General features: G+C 42.5%; 1 protein-coding gene across 1 annotated transcript; it reads right to left on the bottom strand.

Moving 5' to 3' along the window:
* Positions 1-1472: 1472 nt before the first annotated feature.
* Positions 1473-20187, bottom strand: LOC139444335 (collagen alpha-4(VI) chain-like). The gene is made up of 21 exons (XM_071225272.1): positions 20078-20187; positions 18403-18539; positions 17240-17343; positions 16146-16465; positions 15425-15436; positions 14202-14475; positions 13079-13368; positions 12703-12711; positions 11923-12140; positions 10462-10798; positions 9996-10013; positions 9179-9476; positions 8553-8754; positions 8013-8067; positions 6248-6259; positions 5086-5462; positions 3854-4037; positions 3558-3578; positions 3316-3327; positions 1792-2361; positions 1473-1520 (listed from the first exon to the last, which is right to left on the bottom strand). Exons 1-21 carry the CDS (start codon positions 20148-20150, stop codon positions 1486-1488), a joined length of 3558 nt encoding a protein of 1185 aa, XP_071081373.1. The 5' UTR covers positions 20151-20187; the 3' UTR covers positions 1473-1485.
* Between the last annotated feature and the right edge of the window lie 155 nt (positions 20188-20342).

Below are 20342 nucleotides of genomic sequence, written 5' to 3'. Positions count from 1 at the left end.
AAATTATCTATTCTTTTAAAATGGAAACGATTGCCACGTAATACAACCCACAAATATAAATGATTGATTCATGTGATGAAAGCTCAAAATTCAGCTATATGACGGCGGTCTGTATATAATCGAGTCTGGACTGGACAATCCAGTGATTGACGTCGTGAGCATCGATCCACGCAATTGGGAACGATGACATACATTAACCAAGTCAGCGAGCCTGACCATCCGATCCCGTTATTGGCCTCTTACGACAAGCATAGTCGCCTTTTTGCGGCAAGCATGAATTGGTGACGATCTACGTGTATTCTAACCCGAATCTTCACGGGTCTGTCCTTAAGAAGAGAGCAAGAAATTGGAAATACCATGAAAGGTTGTTTTTCAAGAATCCGAAAAGAATGCCCAGAAGTTTGTTGTTTGTAGTTCAACACCGCATTCTACGAGATTCTACCCCGGATCTTCAATGGTGCCCAAGTAGTAAATACCTCGTGCACGGATATGGTGTTGAGAGACCAAGAACCATACTATTGACCTCGCCACTTGTAATAGAATCACGAAATATCGTCGATGATTAAATAATATGTAGGCTATATTTGGCAACGTGCACAGCATACGTTTATTGCCAGCGCGAACTTGAAAAAAACCCATGTTCAGATTGAGTATTTAATGTGATCAGGAGACATGTACGTTTCGACCAGATTCCATGAAGGAAATATACTGTGCCGGTTATTGCTAAGGCTGGAATAAAATTTGGCTAACCCAAAGTAGTTATGTCAGTTCAAGGGTCGAATTTCATATCAGGGTTGATTGAGCAGGTCATGACTATGAGTTGGGAACATGACAGATCAAATCTAGCATTTATCAGCCTGAGTCACAAGGTGCATTGGAGACTCCATCACACTCTAAAACTATGATCAGGATTTCCTGCTTTAAACTGAGGAGGAGGACGAAGGGATTTACTTGTTGTTTGCTGTAAGGGACCTCAGAAATCGTTAGGGTTCAGTCTTTGATCACATGTTTAGAGTGAGTGAGTTGGGTTTAACGCCGCTTTTAACATTATTCCTGTTATATCACGGCGTGTAAGCTTAATGTGGGAGGAAAGCCCGGAGTGATGCAGGTAGTGGTGTGGTTCTGACAAACCTAGAAACATAATCGGGGCGAACCGGGATTCGAACCCACAATCATAGGCGTCTGGCGTGCTCAAGGGACGCAACTCTGCACAGCGAATCGCGGCGCCTTAGACGACTTGGCCACCCGTGCCTCAACATGTTTAGAGAACATCTTAAGTATTTAAAGAACAATGGCTTAATGATCAATAATGTTTGGATTTACTAGACTATGTGTCTACTTGCTATCAGACTCTTGAGGGCCAGGATAAATGGAAGTTACCGCACGACAAATCGAAAGCCAGTTATTATTTTTTATGCTTTATTTCATTTTGGAGTACAGAAAGCCAATTATGAAAAAAATAAAATTTCAAGCTTCACTTGGTAGTTATGGCATCGTTGTGGTTAGCACGAGTCCAGAATCTGCAAAGACAGGCTACAGATAGAAAAGGCATATGGCCTGATACCTTTATTCTACAGTCCAACAGGCCATAAATCATGCACTTAACGTAATCCGTTTTTTTTAGATCAACCATTACCAACATGCAAATAGTACATTCAATGTTTGTCCAAACAAGAAATTATGTGTGTATTAGATCTTGGCGTTCATTGCTCAAATGCAAATTACTTTTTGACCAACTAACCATCCACAGTATGACTACATAGTACACCTAACGTCGAGCCAATCACCCACCTGTGCACGTTTTCTTCTGAACCTCTTTATGGATGGTCTGCAGCACATTGAAATCCTTCACCGTGAACACATGTGTCTTGTCCGTCGCCATCCCGTCCAGCTCGGACTGGCGCACCTGTGTCCCGACCCCGATAGTGATGACACTGACACCGTCATTCTTCAAATTAGTTGCCGCTTTTAATGTCTGAGTCGGCGACACGGACTCTCCATCTGTGATGACAATGACGTATCTCTTGGCGCCAGGTCGAGCACCATGAGTAGAAGTGAAGCCAGTTCCACGAGCCAGAGCCAGAGCCTTGTCGGTGTAGGTGGTGCCGCCCGTGTAGGATATGGAAGCGACTGCCATCTGAAGGGATGCCTTTGTTGTGTGGGTATTAAGGTCAAACACTAGTGAGGCGGAGGTACTGAACCGGATAGCCCCGAATTGCATGTGATCTGGGCCAATGTCGAAGTCGTTGACAAATTTGGAGACGAAGTCTAGTTCCTTTTGGAAATTTAAAGCTCCCTCGCTGCCGGAATCGTCCAGGAGGAAGATGACATCAGCCTTCTCTGACACTGGGCATGGGCCAGCTGGGGAGAGAAGGGGTGAGAGGGGATTGAGTGAGTATGGTTTTACGCCGCTTTTAACAATATACCAGTCATATCACTTAGCGGGGACACCAGGAATGGGCATCACACATTGTACCTGTAAGGTCTTTCTTCATGACGAGCCAACGCTTTAACCACTCGGCTACCCAACCGCCCTGTAAGAGAGGACCTCGTAAGAAGGGAGCCAGAGCGTGCTGGAGAAAGATCAGCTGCCTAAGGGACGAGCCATGGTAGTAGTGGAACGCCATGTTAGTAGTGGAGAGAGTTACACATATTGCATCTTTCCTAGGCAAGGGAGTTGACTGACTATATATGTCCATTTTCCACCCTTCCAAATCTTCACGTTTTTTTTATCAGTGCTCACGTGATTTGAGGCACTTCGCAAAGTAAAACCCGTTTTATAACAACATAGATCTTGCTTATCGATCAGATCGTCTTCACTGGGTACCGTCATTTTGATATCTGATTGGTCACTAGGGACATAGAAGGGACGTAACTCGTAATAGCCACTGGTGGCGCCACGATCAAAATAAAACACCAAACTTTATTACAATAATCCAATCCATTTAATTGTCTGCCACTTATGGGTGAATGGGTGTTTTCTTTGTTGCTCATTTTAGAGTGATCAAACCAGGATCAAGACGATGTTGGCAATCGAATTATCCTGACAGCTTCCTTTTATTACGATCTACACGTCACTGTCACGTATACTGCTTATCTGGACACATACAACTGAGTGAGTGAGTATTGTTTTACGCCAATTTGTACAATAATCCAGCAATATCACGGCGGGGGACACCAGAAATGGGCTTCACTCATTGTACCCACGTCGGGAATCGAACCCGGGTCTTCGGTGTGACGAGCGAACGCTTTAATCACCAATGGACGCATAGAAACATATTATTATAATTTTAACAACATAAGAAGTATACTTACGTTTTGTTGTTGCTGAATGCATGCAAAAAGAAAAGAAACATTAGAGATTATTTTGGAATACACTGTATGTTTATGTATTCATTAACAGTATATATCATTGACACTGCAATTTACTCTCAAGTTAGACTGTCTGGGTTCAGGCAATAGGTTCCATGGACAACTGGGTTCAAGAGATTGAAATATTCAGCAAAGAATCGACTCATACCTTCCCCGTAATTTTAGTTCGTAAAAATGCACAGTACCTGGGATAGCTGTTCCTTGAACTGTCAAAATAAAAATATATATAATGATGACTTTATAAATTTCCTGTATAAATAGGACATATCAACGCCAGAGAATAGCCAGTCTCGATTATCCGACGAAAGAGATTCCATGGGTTGGAGAAGGCAAAATAGCAGTGAAACGTATATGAAAGTATCACTGAAGATGATACCAACACAATTCAACAGTGCCTTAAACACGTTTCGATCATACGAGATACATAGTTTTGAAAAAGCACATAGTCATGTTTTGATGCAAATATTCCCATACCACCTACCAGCGCACGTAGTCTGCTGTAGCTCATTCTGAATGGTTTTGAGAGCATCGAAGTTGGTGACGGAGAAGACGTGCTTAGCGTCGCTGGCGATGTGGGCAAGTTCCTGATGGTTTACTCCAATACCTATACCGACAGCCATAACCTCAACTCCAGCCTTGTGCAAGATGTTAGCTTGCCGTATTGTCTGTAGACAGAGGGAACACGAGGGGTTATTGTCTGTAGATAGAAGGGGCCCAAGTAGTTTTGACTGTGACAGGGGTCATAAGGATTTATTATCTGTAGACGGAGGGAACACGAGGGGTTATTGTCTGTGGACAGAAGGGAGCAAGGTGCTATTGTCTGTAGACAGAGGGAACACGAGGGGTTATTGTCTGTGGACAGAAGGGAGCAAGGTGCTATTGTCTGTAGACAGAGGGAACACGAGGGGTTATTGTCTGTGGACAGAAGGGAGCAAGGTGCTATTGTCTGTAGATAGAAGGGGCCCAATTAGTTTTGACTGTGACAGGGGTCATAAGGATTTATTATCTGTAGACGGAGGGAACACGAGGGGTTACTGTCTGTGGACAGAAGGGAGCAAGGTGTTATTGTCTGTAGACAGAGGGAACACGAGGGGTTATTATCTGTGGACAGAAGGGAGCAAGGTGCTATTGTCTGTAGACAGAGGGAACACGAGGGGTTATTGTCTGTGGACAGAAGGGAGCAAGGTGCTATTGTCTGTAGATAGAAGGGGCCCAAGTAGTTTTGACTGTGACAGGGGTCATAAGGATTTATTATCTGTAGACGGAGGGAACACGAGGGGTTATTGTCTGTGGACAGAAGGGAGCAAGGTGTTATTGTCTGTAGATAGAAGGGGCCCAAGTAGTTTTACTGTGACAGGGGTCATAAGGATTTATTATCTGTAGACAGAGGGAACACGAGGGGTTATTGTCTGTGGACAGAAGGGAGCAAGGTGTTATTGTCTGTAGACAGAGGGAACACGAGGGGTTATTGTCTGTGGACAGAAGGGGAGCAAGGTGTTATTGTCTGTAGATAGAAGGGGCCCAAGTAGTTTTGACTGTGACAGGGGTCATAAGGATTTATTGTCAGTAGACAGAGGGCCCTTCAAGAGTCGTCGATTAAGACACACTACTTTACAATAGCTCCAGGTAGTTGTTATAGGAATGATATTAAATTTCATATCAGTAATGTTAAAATGTTTTACATTGAATAATAATAATTAGTCTTTTATTTACAATTGATCGATTCGTGGACTGCCCATCAGTGATGACGATCACGATCTTGGCAGCAGAAGGTCTAGCACCGTGAGCCGTCGTCAACGTCTTTTTGTGGACGTAGCGGAGGGCTTTGTCGGTGTAGGTGACGCCGGAGTGGTACTTGACGTTCTTGATGGCAGCGAGCAGGGCAGCCTTGCTGGCGTACTTGTCAAGGTCGAACTGAGAATACACGGCAGTTGAGAAGACAACGATGCTGAACTGCACTGCCGTGGAGCTCACGTCAAACTGGTCCACGAAGTTCTGGACGAATGTAACCTGTTTGTTGAAGTTAGTAGGTCCTTCACTCACAGAAGAGTCGAGGACGAAGACGATGTCGGCAGCGGAGGAGGCGCAAACTGGAGCAGGTGTTATGCACGTGTTAGAGAGTCACAAAGCATCAATATTTGTGTAACATGAGCACTATAGTACATGAGAGTGTGAGATTGATTTAACGATGGTTTGAACAGTATTTCAGTAATATGGGTGTCTCAGACGCTAACCACGTGGGGGATCACACGACGGATCATAGACGTTTACCCACGAACATGGATATGGTGCTGACAAACCCGTAAGACATAATCAAGGTGAACCAGGAATTCGAACCACGACCACACATTTCTGGAATGCCTTAGGTGCACAAAGGGATTTATAGTGCCTAAGACCACGGGGCCACCCATGAAACTATATATTTACTATAAAACTGTGCCACAGTGCAAACGTTGTGTATTATGTGTGTGTTGTGAAACACGTCAACTTTATACCGACAGATACTTGAGTGCCAGTACAAGAGTAATGAAACCTGTGTAACACGTGTCCTATAGATTAAATACCCATGGAGGGAATACCCTACTACTATTGCCCGGGCCAAGTGATCACCAACTAATCCCCCGGGTACCCTACTCTGATGGTTGAATGCATCATTGTCAATTATGACGACGCACTGATATGACTCTATGATAGTAGGGCATCAACAATGAATCAATCACCAGGAAGCCAAAATATTAACATTCTATTTCCTAAAACGAATACATTTCAGAGTACATCAGGTATATAATATATGCATTGTTAACCCACCACCTATTTCACACTGTATACGACATTTAGTAGTTCATGCTGATGTAATGGAAAGGAAATGCCTTACCAAGCTTGTTACCTGTAAAGAAAAGTAACATGTCATTAATATCATCGTTTAAACGTCAATGATATCCGCTCAGACTTATCTTCTCACAAGCAGTATACTTTAACACAATTATTGGCAGCCTGGTTGAATCCTAAGATGATTAACTGAATCTAATTGTGACCGAGAGAGTGAGTTTATATTTGCTTTCGCATTCGCTCAGTAATCTCATGTGGAGATCACCAATAATTGACAGCCAAATACTTTTAATGCCTTCCGAAATTATTTTATGTGCAGATGTGTTTGGAATCTAAGGTGATGAAAAATCCAGATCTTTGGCTTCTAGACATATTAAATATGTTCTCATTCAAACAAGTGTGGAAGCACCCATGTTTTTGTATGGGACATAAAAAGATGAAATTCAATCGACAGATAACAATGTTTGTAATAGTAGTCATCCAATAGCGATCAAGTATGAACGTCGAATGGTGACATCTGTGAACAAGGTAACTCAGACATTACCTTTAAAACCTGTAGTGTCTTTTTATAAAGTCACAAGAATGACAATGATGACAAGAACGCGTATGACCACCCTGGAAGTGGCCAAAGAATATCGTCCCCATAGCCAAGACCTGTCAGATTTCCATTGACATGATAAAGTTGGCTTCTGTGATTCAAACTGAAGCCTCCCGATACCATCACAGCACCAACCAAACCAGTCCCGCTCCCCGACTGTGGCATCCTGAAACTGTTCTCTGCAGCTGAACACTCTCACACGACCATTATTGAAGCCAATGCAGAAACGAGACTCGTCTGTGAACGCACCTTGCGACCACTGCTGCCTGTTCCAGCAGAGATGAGCTCGACACCATGAAAGACGTGCGGTTCTGTGACGTGCCAGTGGAGGTGGTCTTACAGCTGGACCCCTGGAGTTGATACCAGCAGCTCTGTTCCTGATAGTATGTGCACTGACATTCGTATGCGTTGCTGCCCTCAGATGAAGTTCCAATGGTCTTGCTGTCGTGAACATTTAGCGTAAAGCTGCCAGAATAACATGACAGACCCCAGCAATGGATGGCTGATCTCGGTCTGCCTGAAGGAGGTCGATCCTTGATTTCTCCATGGGCCTGGAACCTGTGCTACAGGTGATGGAGAAGAGAAGGTGCATTTTGTAGTCCTCTGGCAGGTTGTCTGATGGCTTTTCCACCTTGCAGCCATGCGATGACTCTTCATTTGTCAACTTGGCTTAATGGGGCGGTCGGGTAGCCTAGTGGTTAAAGCGTTCGCTCGTCACGCCGACGACCCAAGTTCTCACTCACTCACTTGGCTTAATGGTCGTCTAGATGCCATGGTGCCTAAACCAATGCAATGACAGGATTCAGCAGTATCAACTTGGATACCCAGCATAACCACAGACATCATGGAAAGGATGTGCATTGTTGTATTTGGATGATGCTTTCCTCCTTATCCTGACATCTGACATTGACATATGCCAAATTTTAACCCAAAAACTGTTCTTGGGACTAGTCTCCCAAACACAACAAATGTTGGCCAGTCAAAAATCATACTGGAATTCGAGGCATGGAATGTCCAGTTTTTGATATGTTACCAACAACATTAAATTGACGGTATATTGCAAGAACTGCGGCTACATGAATGTAGAATGGTGCAATATGTGGGTGTTCCTAACCTGGTTTGAATGAGAATTTATACCTTTGATATTTAGTTAGGCTACGATAATGGTGTAACATTTATATTTTATATACATGGAGCACATGATTTTGCCTACATGACTTCTGCTGTAGCTCCTTCTCGATAGTGTGCAGCGCGTCGAAACCTGCAACCTGAAATAACCAAACATATTTAAAGATGTCAACTACGATGAGACGGCACTTGCTATACAAAGCATAGGGGAGAGGAGTGAGCGAGCGAGTGAGTGAGTGAGTATGGTTTTACGCCGCTTTTAGCAATATTCCAGCAGTATCACGGCGGGGACACCAGAAATGGGTTTCCCAAATTGTACCCATGTAGGGTATCGAACCTGGTCTTCGGCATGACAAGCGAACGCTTTAACCACTAGACTCCCCGACCGCGCTTAGAGAGGGGAGAGGGGGGGGGGGGGGGGGGGGGGGGGGATGGTGAGTTCTGTACAAGATGACTGTAAAACATTAATTCTAAAATATCTGACATTCATCAGTGTGCAGAGAGTACATCACTTCCAGACCCGTTGCTATGTTTGTTTTGTTATAACCTTTTACATATGCTACCAGGTTTCTGAGATTAAATAGGCTAATTGACTTTCCCCTGGCCACAGTAAAATTCAACATACCATGAAGACATGTTGTTTGTCGCTTGCTATGCTGTTTAGTTCTCTGGGGCGGATTCCAGTACCTATCCCCACGGCTATGACCTTGACGCCTCTGTCATGCAACAGCTTGCCCTGCTCCTTCGTGGATAAGATGTTCTGGGACTGACCGTCGGTCATCACAATCACTACCTGACGGGCATTAGCCCGGGCACCATGGGCAGCGCTGAAAGGGATGGGATGGATTGAGATCTAGAGAAATTGTGATAGCGATAGAAAGTGGGAGATATACAGTAATAATAGAGAAGGAAGAGATATAGTGACATAAAGAGAGAGAGAGAGCGGGGGGGGGGGGGGGGGGGGGGGGGGGGGGCGTAGAGATGGGAGAATGAGAGGGCGATAGAGGGTGAGAGACAGAAATTGTGACGGGAGGGGGATTGGAGGGATAATACATAGTGACAGAGAGAGATTTATTTAGTACTAGGCAGAGAGAGGAAGAGAGTCGGAAGAAGGGAGAGGGGAGAGGGCAAGCGATACAGGACGTGCGAGTAGTAGGAGGTGATGATAGAAGGTGAGACTGACACTTCCAAAAGTACAAGTGAAAGTTGAAAAGTGGAGGGTTATAAGTACAGGCAATGGTTCAGATTTACCTGAGAGAGTTTGTCCGGATAAACTCCAGTCCGTCGCCAGTGTCTGTGGTACCTCCAGTGTAGGGGATGCTGGTGATTGCTGCTTTTAACGCTGCTTTGCTGTTGTAGTCGTTTAGGAAGAAGCGATTGTGGACAGCTGTTGAAAAGGTGACAACACCGATCTTCACGTTGTCAGGACCAATGTCAAAGCCGTCGACGAAGTTGCTGACAAAGTCGAGTTGCTTCTTGAAGTTGATGGACCCCTCGCTTGAGGATGAGTCCAGGAGGAACAAGATGTCAGCAGGGTCAGACTTGCATGCTGTTGGTGCCAGAACAAAATATAAACTGCTCAGTTACGGTATTGTTCTTGTAATGAAGCATGTCCTAGCTTACAAATTGGTGGGTGTCATTAATAGAACAAAGGCTGTCGGGCAAGGTTGTGTCGTATTCTCTCTAAATGTGCTGGCGGTTTGTTGTCATTGTTTGATTTAACAAGTTGCTTTTTGGACCCCTCGCTGGTGGATGAGTCCAAGCGGAATACGATGTCAGAAGGGTCAGAAATACTTGATCTTCGCGTCAAAGTACACTTTCATAAAACCAACATGTTTCTGACAAACGACGGTTTATCTTCTGGACAAATCTGGAATTGTCACGGCTTATGAATTCAGCTCTACCAAGGAAGACGTACAGACTATTGAACCAGTGGTGCCCCTGTGTGCGCCATAAACGTTGAGGTGAAGTTTTGCGTGATAGCCATGAACTTCAATTATTTCTTTTTTTGAAACGCATTGACCACATGTTAATAGGAAATTACTATCTCTTCAAAAATTTCACTTACCTGTTTGTGGAGCCTTACCTGCAGAAACAACAAGAGTTGAATTTTATAATCTGCAACAATAACTGTCTTACCTGAATGTATATACTGGAACTGAATCCACAAATGTCTCGGTGTTTCAAAAATGTTTAGCACTATTTGCATATCAAAATGTTGTTGACCAATTACCGATTTGCTTAAGTGTCCAATATTAACATGGACAAATCAGTCTGGGTTAATACAAACTTACATATTCTCTCATATCTTGGTGGTGGCTAACAACTATGTTGCATGGAGTGTCTTGTATCTGGTTCTAGGTTAACAACCACTTGAATCTATTTGGGTAAACGTACATATAGTTTCAAATACATGAAGTTGGGTTAACTTAGAACAATCTTACACAATCTTACATTCTAGTATCTCGGTCTGGGTTTACTGACCATCTTACAGGTAGTTTCTAGTATATCGAAAAGGTTAAACTAAATCTTACATGTAGTCTCTCGTATATCTGTCTCGATCTTCTGCAGAGCATCAAAATCTGACACTTTGAACACGAAGGAAGGATTACTGGCAAGAGCTGTGAGTTCTCCGTTGTCGATCCTCGCACCGATGCCCACTGATATGACCTTGATACCGGATTTATGGAGCTTCTCCGCTTCACTGGCTGTGACTGACTTCTGCCGAGATTCACCATCAGTGACGACAATGACCACTTGTTGAGCGTCGGGGCGGCCGCCATGTTGTGGTAGAAAACTGTTCGCCCCAACAAACTCTAGTCCCTTTCCTGTTTCCGTCAATCCCGGGCGGTACTGCACCTTCTGAACTGCCTGTTAGGAATAACGTTGTTGAGGCCAAATGAACATCATGATGTTTGCCTGACATCATCCACTACCAACCTCTGCCTGAGCCTCATTTTGTTTTGTATATCAATTGCATTCTACATTTGGTAGCATCATGGCTACCTTTTGTTTTATTCCGAAGTCACGTTTTGATGTACCACGTCATGGCGACTAGCGAGATGTTTTGCAAGTCAATGAAAGCGACGGAGCAATTTCTAGAATCATAAGACATCCATTGTTCGTAGTACGATTCCGACGACAGCATAAGCATATGTGCATGAATTACTAATACTTGGTAGGGATGATACTAGGTGTTCGCGGAAATGTGGGCGAATCCTGCCCAAATGGAGGCACCCGTCACAAACACACGCAAAGGCGAATCAGTTTACTTGAACAAACATGGGAAGGTATAGCACAAGTCAAATAGGGAATGGCATCAGACATTATTTTGGTCACTGACGCGACAAATTTGGAAATCTCATCCACGTGTCAAGAAAGGGTGCAATGTTTTGAAACCACCGAATGGCGATTTGGTACAAATGTGAATTGTGATAAGAAACAATTTTTATTTATTGACATAAGGTATATATGAACACACGTGTTTTTATTCTGTGCAGTCATTGGTATCTTTTAAAGATGACAAAGAACCTAATAGTATTATTATCCATAAATTTACCTGAAATATGAAGGGAGTTTTATCTTAAATTTATGTAATACTTTCTTTTAGACCCCAAACAATTTGAGAACAAAAATTAACAATCTTCTATTTTTAGCAATCTCAAATAAAATCTCCGCGTTGATAATAAAGTGTATTACACAAAACAGTTTTAGTAAAGTAAATAGAAGAAATTCATGAACACTTAATAAAAACGACCTATATGTTACAGCTCCATCATACAAATGTCATCCGAAAAGCTCCTTTCTTCTATCGTCCCAACATGAAGCTGGGTTCTTGAAAATTCCTTTATAATTAAATAATACTTTTATAGTAGCTATATTTTAAATAAACATAAAAAGCATACAGGGAGAATCAAAATGAACTTGCCACGGAATCCACCCAGGACACCCAAGCATCAAAACTACATCAAATAATATTCCTTCCATTTACTCACGTTGAGCAGATCGGCTTTTGAGTTAAAGTTGTTCAACCAGAACTCATTCTTGACGTTAGTCGCAAACGTGACGACACTAAGCTGCACGTTGTTGGGCCCGATGTCCAGCTCGCGGGCGAAGTTGTTGACGAAGTCCAGCTGCTTCTTGAAGTTGTCTGACCCTTCACTGCTGGATGTGTCCAACAGAAACACGACATCCGCCGGCCGTGAGCTGCACGCTACGACACAGGTATGAGACTTTTGTACCGAATATATTTCTGATTCTGAATTTAGAAAACATTCGATTCTGATTGGTTAGTCAGACGTTTGAAATGACAATAAGCACCTCTGATTGAAACAGTTGATTTGACGACCGCATCAACGCAGAAGCTAATATTTATAGAAAAGAACATCTTTCTCTATCACTGTCGGTTTGCGTTTTGAAATAATGTGGTGTACAATTATAGGTCACAAAATATATGTAGATTTACAGTTAGTGCAATTTTCAAAGTATGTGTGGCAATTAACTCCTAACTAACACCCTGTCTCGTAGAGTTTTAATAGGGACTATGCTCCACTGTCTAGGGCCCATTTCCAGGTTAGTTCAAGATGCATTCAACACTAATGCCTTGTGTGATACTGAACCTTCGTCTCTGTTTACCAAAGGAAATCATTAATAGCTAGATTGATATACATAATTTCAGTTGTCAAAGTCAACACGCAGTAAGAATCCATGTTTCATATTTACACTGTGGTAACATACTTACATTTACCATTTCCTTACATATGATAAACACGTACCCGTTTGTGCTGAAAATAGAACAAGACGAGAACATAAGTAAGCGTTCGCTGTATCGGTGTTTGTCTGATTGCGTCATAAGTCATGTCTAACTGTGACATTGTTTGAGGTATCTAGATCGAAGAGAAATTATTGACTGAAGGTTAATCGAGGTTGACGATGGGTTTTCCGAAAAATGGCTATTTAGAAATAGTCCGGGGACACAAAGAATGGGATTCACATGTACGCACCCAGGGAATCGAATCGGCATGACGAGTCCGCGCTATAAAACTAACGGGCTATACCACTTTCACTTATTCAATGTTAAATTATTTTCGAATAGTTTTTTTTTCTATTATGGGTTTTATCTTCTAACATTATATATTTGTTTAGGCTTACTTTTACATGTCTGAGTTTGGATCTCCTTCTCGATGGTGTGCAGGGCGTCAAAGTTGGCCACGGCGAAGGCGTTCTGGTCGCCGTCCCCGGAGGCGATGTCTTTGATCTCCTGTTGGTCAACGCTGTTACCGATGCCGATGGCGATGACCTGAGTACCGGCGTTGTGGATGCTGTTGGCTGCTGCCTTGGTCTGTGTTTTTTCTGACGACTGGCCGTCGGTGAGGATGATGATGAGGTGGTTGGAGTTGTTCCGGGCACCATTAGCTGCTGTGAACGCTGTCTGGGCGAACCTGTGTGTATATATATACGTCTGTTTGTCTATTTGCTGTTTAACACCTCACAACATCAATGATACCCATTTAACCTTGTCACCGAGCCTGGCCACCCGATCCATTCGATCACCTCTCACGACATGCCTATGTTGCATTTTCTAAGGGGCGGTTTAGAGGGGCGGTCGGGTAGCCTAGTGGTTGAAGCGTTCGCTAGTCACGCCGAAGACCCTGGTTCGATTCCCGACATGGGTAAAATGTGTGAAGCCTATTTCTGGTGTCCCCCGCCGTGATATTGCTGGAATATTGCCAAAAGCGGCGTAAAACCATACTCAATCAATCAATCAAACCATAGCTTTAGATGGTTTTAACAAAGCTATATTCTACTATCCTATCGCATAAACAATACATCCAAACGGAGGGTGGAAATATATTGATTACAATGATCCGACGTCACATTGTTTCTAATCTGCATTTTACTGATTTATGGACGTTAGAAAAGCTACATTTCACCTCCATTGGACCGGACATAGGTTTAAATTATTTTCAGGAATTTCAGGAGTATTCTGATTGGTTTGTGCGTTCCAATTGTTCCAAAAAATAAATGCATTGTCGCAAATTATTAAAGATGGCATTATCACTTGTAAATGTCTACACAAACAATTTTATTTGATCCAATGGTGGAGTTAGTGAGTTAATGTCCCCAATTCAGATGAGAAAACATATAGTTTTCTCAATTTTCTCAGTTAGAAGACTAATGGCAATATAAAGAATATATTCAGTAGTATTCACCCGGGACAGATAATACGTAATGCCTCATGGCTCGCGGGTAATTCTCCGAGTGTATAACTCACTTAAGCGCAATTTCCGTGTGCGTATTGCCAGTCCGATATTTGACCTTGTCTATGGCATTCATTAGATCTGTACTATTGTCGTAGTCGCTGAACCAGAACTCGGACATTGTCGTGGTGGAGAATGTCGCCAGAGCGATCTGGACGGCGTCAGGGCCGATGTTGAAGTCCTTCGTGAAATTCTTTATAAAGTTCAGCTGCTTATCAAAGTTGTTAGTCCCCTCGGAAGCGGAAGCGTCCAGCAGGAACAAGATGTCGGCGGGGGTTGATTTGCATACTACAGGAAGGGGAGACAATCAGCAAAACATGAGTTATATATCTCAATATTTCTCAATCTTTATGTAAATGTCTCTTATATATGTATAAATTGTGTTGTTATTGTGCATATTATTTAAAGGAATACCCAGTTTTTACAGAGCTTGGTTTGTACAATGAATACACTGTGTTCGGTATCGTAAACCATTACCAGCCCGTACACGATTAAACATGCAACGAATCTTTTTTTATCATCGCGGGTTCCCACCATTCGTGACCAACTCGTGTTTTTTTCCGGGAAAGGCCGAATACCGACTCGTGCCCCTATCATGGCCATTTTTGCGACCGGGTTCCGTCTTAGCGGAAACGGGCATACCTAAAACAATTGTCAACTCGTTGCGTTATGGTTCACGTTTATTTCCCCATATATTATATAAATTTCAGATGCAATTTAAAGCACATCGGGACATTCGGAATTATACAGTATGATTGAACACATTTAACTGTGTCTTGGGTATATTTTAGATGCAAGACATATGTAAAATCAAAAATTATTTCTGAGGGATTCTTTGACGAAGAACTTGAAATCATACGCGCATTCTGATTGGTTTGTCGTATTTTCGCGCATAACATTCATCGATAGGGGACGAGTCTTCTTGCAGGTTACGGAAAGGGGCGAGTGGTGACGAATGGGGTTCACACGTTCAGGGAAATATTTGTGTGTGACAAATGATCTATTAAGTCAAACTTTTATCGAAGTTGTGACGTAACAAGCAAGTGGCGTCAAACATTATGACGTCCGAACAAGCCGGCCAGCCCACATGTTTGGCTTTTGACAAGACAGCGACTGGCCAATCAGGTAGCTAGATTCTGTAATTACCGATGAGATTGACATTGACACCATTGTCTCCTTGACACTATCGTTTAATATTTTGTGATGGGAGACGGTGATGAAAGGAAATAATACTTACATAATCCCTGGGCTGCATGGAAATGAAAAAAAACAACCAACAAATTAGTCACCATCAACTCTATAAGTATTATATAACAGTGTATATCAAAGCAGAATCGTTTCAATCGCAGAATTCATTAACTTCAGATACTAAAGACACTGTACAAAAAAACATTAAAGACTATTCAGTGTCTGATATATGGTTTCGATATTTTCAAAATGTGTTTAAGAACACTAAGAACTGTCGTGGAGTACTGTCGTCATTCTCCGAGTTATATGTAAAGGATTGAATGATTGATTGAGTGACAGGGTAATGGTTGGTTTGTTGTTTTGCGCCGCACTCAGGTATATTCCAGCTATATGACGGAGGTCTGTAAATAATCGAGTCTGGACCAGACAATTCAGTGATTAATATCATGAGCATCGATCCATGCAATTGGGATCGATGGCATGCATCAACCTAGTCAGCCAGCCTGACCACCCGATCCCTTAGTCGCCTCTTACGACAAGCATAGTCGCCTTTTACGGCAAGCATGGGTTGCTGAAGACCTATTCTACCCCGGATCTTCACGGGTTGACAGGGTAAAAGAGTGATAGCGTAAAAGAGTGAGTGAGTGAGTGCCATGTACGATGGAAACAGTTGCAATATCGACCACCGGATGACTTGAAACATACTGATAGAAGAGAGATAAATATAGACGGCGGCAGATGTTGTGTAAACATATTTCATGTAATCTTACTGGTGCATGTCTTTTGGGACACCTCTTTCTCAATACTGGCCAGGCCAGTAAAGTTAGCCACTCTGTATACGTGCTTATCGTCGGTGGCGATGGTGTCCAGTTCGGAAGGGGAGATGTTGTCGCCAATGCCGATGGCGATGACTCGGATGTTGGTGTTGTGGATCTTATTAGCAGCCTCTGCAGTGTTGGTTGACTGGGTTGAGCGTCCGTCAGTCAACACAATCAAGATCTTGTTGGAGTCGTTTCGTCCGCCGTGGGTAGTTGTGAAACTCTCATTCAAGGCAAACTCCAGCCCTTTGTCGGTGGCAGTGTTGCCAGTTCTGCAAGAGAATGGAAAGACATTGCCAATAAAATCGATAATTGATCAGGATGTTTACTTAACGAAATAGGGCGGTCGGGTAGCCTAGTGGTTAAAGCGTTCGCTCGTCACGCCGAAGACCCGGGTTCGATTCCCGACATGGGTACAATGTGTGAAGCCCATTTCTGGTGTCCCCCGCCGTGATATTGCTGGAATATTGCTAAAAGCGGCGTAAAACCATACTCACTCACTCACTCACTTAACGAAATAATACTTTGAGTTGGGATTATAGTTATCAATGAAATACAAGTTAATATCCGCATACTGTTTCCCCCCCCTGAATATCTGATTCATTGAAACATTGTCATTTTAGGTGATTAAAAGATCCTCTGATTGTGGGTTCGAATCCCATATTCGACCTTTTTATCCTTGGTTGCAATCACAAATCCGTTTCCACAAAGTTTTGAACTTCAAAGACCTGCATCATTCTGGGCTTTCTTCCACACTAAACTGACGTGTTATAACGCGGTACAGAAAACTATGATTACGGGTTCGAATCCCGGTTCGCCTCGATTTTGTTTCTAGGTTTGTCATCACCATACCCGTGCTCGTGGGTTTCACCAAAGCGGTAAACGTCTGAGACCAGCATTACTTCAGGCTTTCCTCCCACATTAAGCTGACACGTGAAATAACTTGAATACTGTTAAACTGTTTAAACCCAACCAAATCACTCACTCACCAACTATTTGTATTTAAAACATAACCATTACATAAATTGACAGACTGATCTATTTACATGTATTTTGTGCTGTTGATGGCGTCGATGACGGCGGTCTTGTTCTCATACTGGTCAAGCCAGAACGCGTTGTGGACGTCTGTAGAGAACGTGACCACACTCACCTGAAAAAGGAAGTGTATAGGCGCATGATAATAACTCATATTTAATATTCATATTCGAAAGTAAAGATTATGGATAATTATATATTTTTTTATTCATGTTTTGCTAAAAAGATCGTTCTAACGGGTTGCAAAGTTACGCCCCTTAGTGCCTCTGTGGATCCGCTGGTCGTGGGTTCAAATTTCAGAACACCATTTTGTTTTGCCAGCACCAACATAGAAGTTTCATATTGTTTCACCAACATAGAAGCGGTGTACGACCGTCGTTACGTTGAAGCATAACTACGGGCGATGAACCGGTCTTGCGATCAACGAACTGGTGATTCACAACGCTCACGAACCATATGTGAAATGAAACATCAGAATGGCAATGGCAGACCTGGCAGAACTTTTCAGGTCCCTGGAAATGTGTAAGTATTAGATTGAAAAGAGTGGGGAAGACTCGAGATAATAATCAATCCCAGGAGGTTTGCCTCAAGTCGTCGAAAGACTACTTTACGGTCTTCGTCACGCAGAAGACCCGGGTTCGATTCCCGACATGGGTACAATGTGTGAAGCCCATTTCTGGTGTCCCCCGCCGTGATATTGCTGGAATATTGCTAAAAGCGGCGTAAAACCATACTCACTCACTCACTCACTATGCTGTCTGTTAATTCGGATGTTTTGACATGGAGTAGAACTTAACTTTAAGATTGCTACACAGACGCAATGTCTCAGTTCACACAAGGAACTAATTTCGATGGCAAGAACTTTACAATGTGCAAAGTCTCCCTTTAAGGTATTCAAACACCTACTACAAGTTTTGTGTTAACATAGGTGTTCTACAGGAATAAGGGGCGGTCGGGTAGCCCAGTGGTCAAAGCGTTCGCTCGTCACGCCGAAGACCCGGGTTCGATTCCCGATATGGGTAAAATGTGTGAAGCCCATTTCTTGTGTCCCCCGCCGTGATATTGCTGGAATATTGCTAAAAGCGGCGTAAAACCATACTCACTCACTCACTCACTCACTCTTCAGGATATATAACATAGACATGATGGTGATGGGGACTGTGTGAGTGGACACCTGAACTGCATCGGGTCCAATGTGGAACTTGTCCGCAATGCTTGTGATGAACTGAAGCTGTATCTTGAAGTTGGCCTTTCCCTCGCTACCAGACGAATCCAGCAGAAACACAAGGTCCGTTGGTTGAGAACGACATTCTGGGGAAATATGAGCAATAAACCCCTCGCCTTGGATATGCACCGCAGAATAACATGATTCATGAAATCAATAGCAACTGTTACAACATAACACACTTACAACATACCTCATGGAATATTATGTTTATTATGCTGTGCTTGGTAGATCTTTGTCCCTAGGAGAATTCCATGTTATGATGATCTGCGAACACTAGTGGGAAGAGAATGTCCCTCCTGGATCTTATTTTCCCATAACAAATGAGACTTTAATGAGGCTGATGTGAACGGAAAAAAGTTATTGCATTGAACGTCAATTTCAAGTACTAAAAATACGACATATATTTTTTTCATAATCACTTAAATTATGGTCCTGTTTCTGTCTGTTTTAACCTCATATTTAAATCTAAGCTTCTTATTTTACTCTTTTTATTATAAGTTAATATATAAATATTGTGTATGTGTGTGAGAGTTGGGTTTAACGCAGTTTTTAACAGTGTTCATGTATATCACGGCGTGTCTCCAAGTCCATAAAACAGTAGGTAAAGTTGTATTATAGTTGCGGTAAAGAGCCTACAAAAATTATAATTGTAATAATTATATATATAAACATATAAATATTAAGTAACCCAAGGCACACATGCTTGTATGTTTCGATATGTTTTTTTTTTAAAATCTGATCATCTATAAACTGATAATTGAATTGTAGTTGGTTGAAACAGAGACAGAAAAACATTTAAAAAGCTGTTGTATCTACAAAAACAAAAACAATGATCGATTCTTTTACGATTCCTCCATTTATTCTACAATTGGGATCCGACCCCAGGAGAGCTCGGCTCTTTAAAGGGAGACTACTCCACGACCTGGTGCTCATTTCCGATCTATGAATGATCATTGTAAACAGTACAGCGTTTGCAATTGAAAGATTGTCCCTGTGGAATTAGGGCAATTATTAATAGCTAGATGCATCTACACGTTCACATTACTGTTCGCAAATTACGAATGCGGGTTTATAACGAAAAAACAGGCCAGGTCTGCTAATTTGTATTGGGATTATCCCGATATATTCTCTTAGGATATGAGTGAGTGAGGTTTTTTTTACGCCGCTTTTGGCAATATTCCAGCAATATCACGGCGGGGGACACCAGAAATGGGCTTGTACCCATGTCGGGAATCGAACCCAGGTTTTCGGCGTGTGTGTGTGTGTGTGTGTGTGTGTGTGTGTGTGTGTGTGTGTGTGTGTGTGTGTGTGCGTTTATGTGAATGGTATCACAGAAAATCAGTGATGACACCCGGTGTTCATCGAAAGGGTAAGCATGTCCTGCCCTACCGGTAGCACCCGCCAGTCACGCAAGTTGCATAAAAAGTGAGTGTTTGTTGCCTGACGAGACACAGCAGTACTCCTTGAATAAACTTCTGTTTGGAAGTTGTTTGAAGTCGTAATTTTTTTTATCTGTAATGGTAACGCTTGGAAAGTTTCGACTCCAGTGAAAACTGTCTCAAGTTAAAGCCACAAATATTAACATATGTAAATGTATAGGTTTTCATATTGACCAACTGACCTGCGGCGATGTCCTGAAGCTGTCCCGTTACAGACGTTGCCATCAGCAGCAGCAGCCTCAGTATAACATCCATTTTATTTTCGGGTGAGAGAGCAGAAAATACCTCTCTACACAATCACAGTCTCACAAATCTCCACATACATTTATCGAGAAATCTATATAAAACCAGATAAAAAGCCTTATCAAATGATCATTTTATCAGATACCATTAGTCACTGCCAATTCCCTAGCAATATACTATCTATGCAATAGCAAACCTGTATTT

The sequence above is a fragment of the Haliotis cracherodii genome, unplaced genomic scaffold (genome assembly GCF_022045235.1).
Source record: "Haliotis cracherodii isolate W230 unplaced genomic scaffold, xgHalCrac1.p SCAF_5, whole genome shotgun sequence".
Taxonomy (NCBI): Eukaryota; Metazoa; Mollusca; class Gastropoda; order Lepetellida; family Haliotidae; genus Haliotis; species Haliotis cracherodii.
Note: the sequence above shows the minus strand (reverse complement) of the source record. Positions and strands in the feature narration are given on the sequence as shown.

Bases quoted from the DNA above. Each gene is read 5' to 3' on its own strand.
- LOC139444335 (XM_071225272.1), bottom strand. From the start codon at position 20,150: ATGGATGTTATACTGAGGCTGCTGCTGCTGATGGCAACGTCTGTAACG. The intron at 18,540-20,077 runs GTCAGTTGGTCA...ATATTTCCCCAG, and splicing joins GCTTCAGGACATCGCCGCAG to AATGTCGTTCTCAACCAACG. The intron at 3,579-3,853 runs GTAGGTGGTATG...TTATTTTGACAG, and splicing joins ACAGCAGACTACGTGCGCTG to TTCAAGGAACAGCTATCCCA.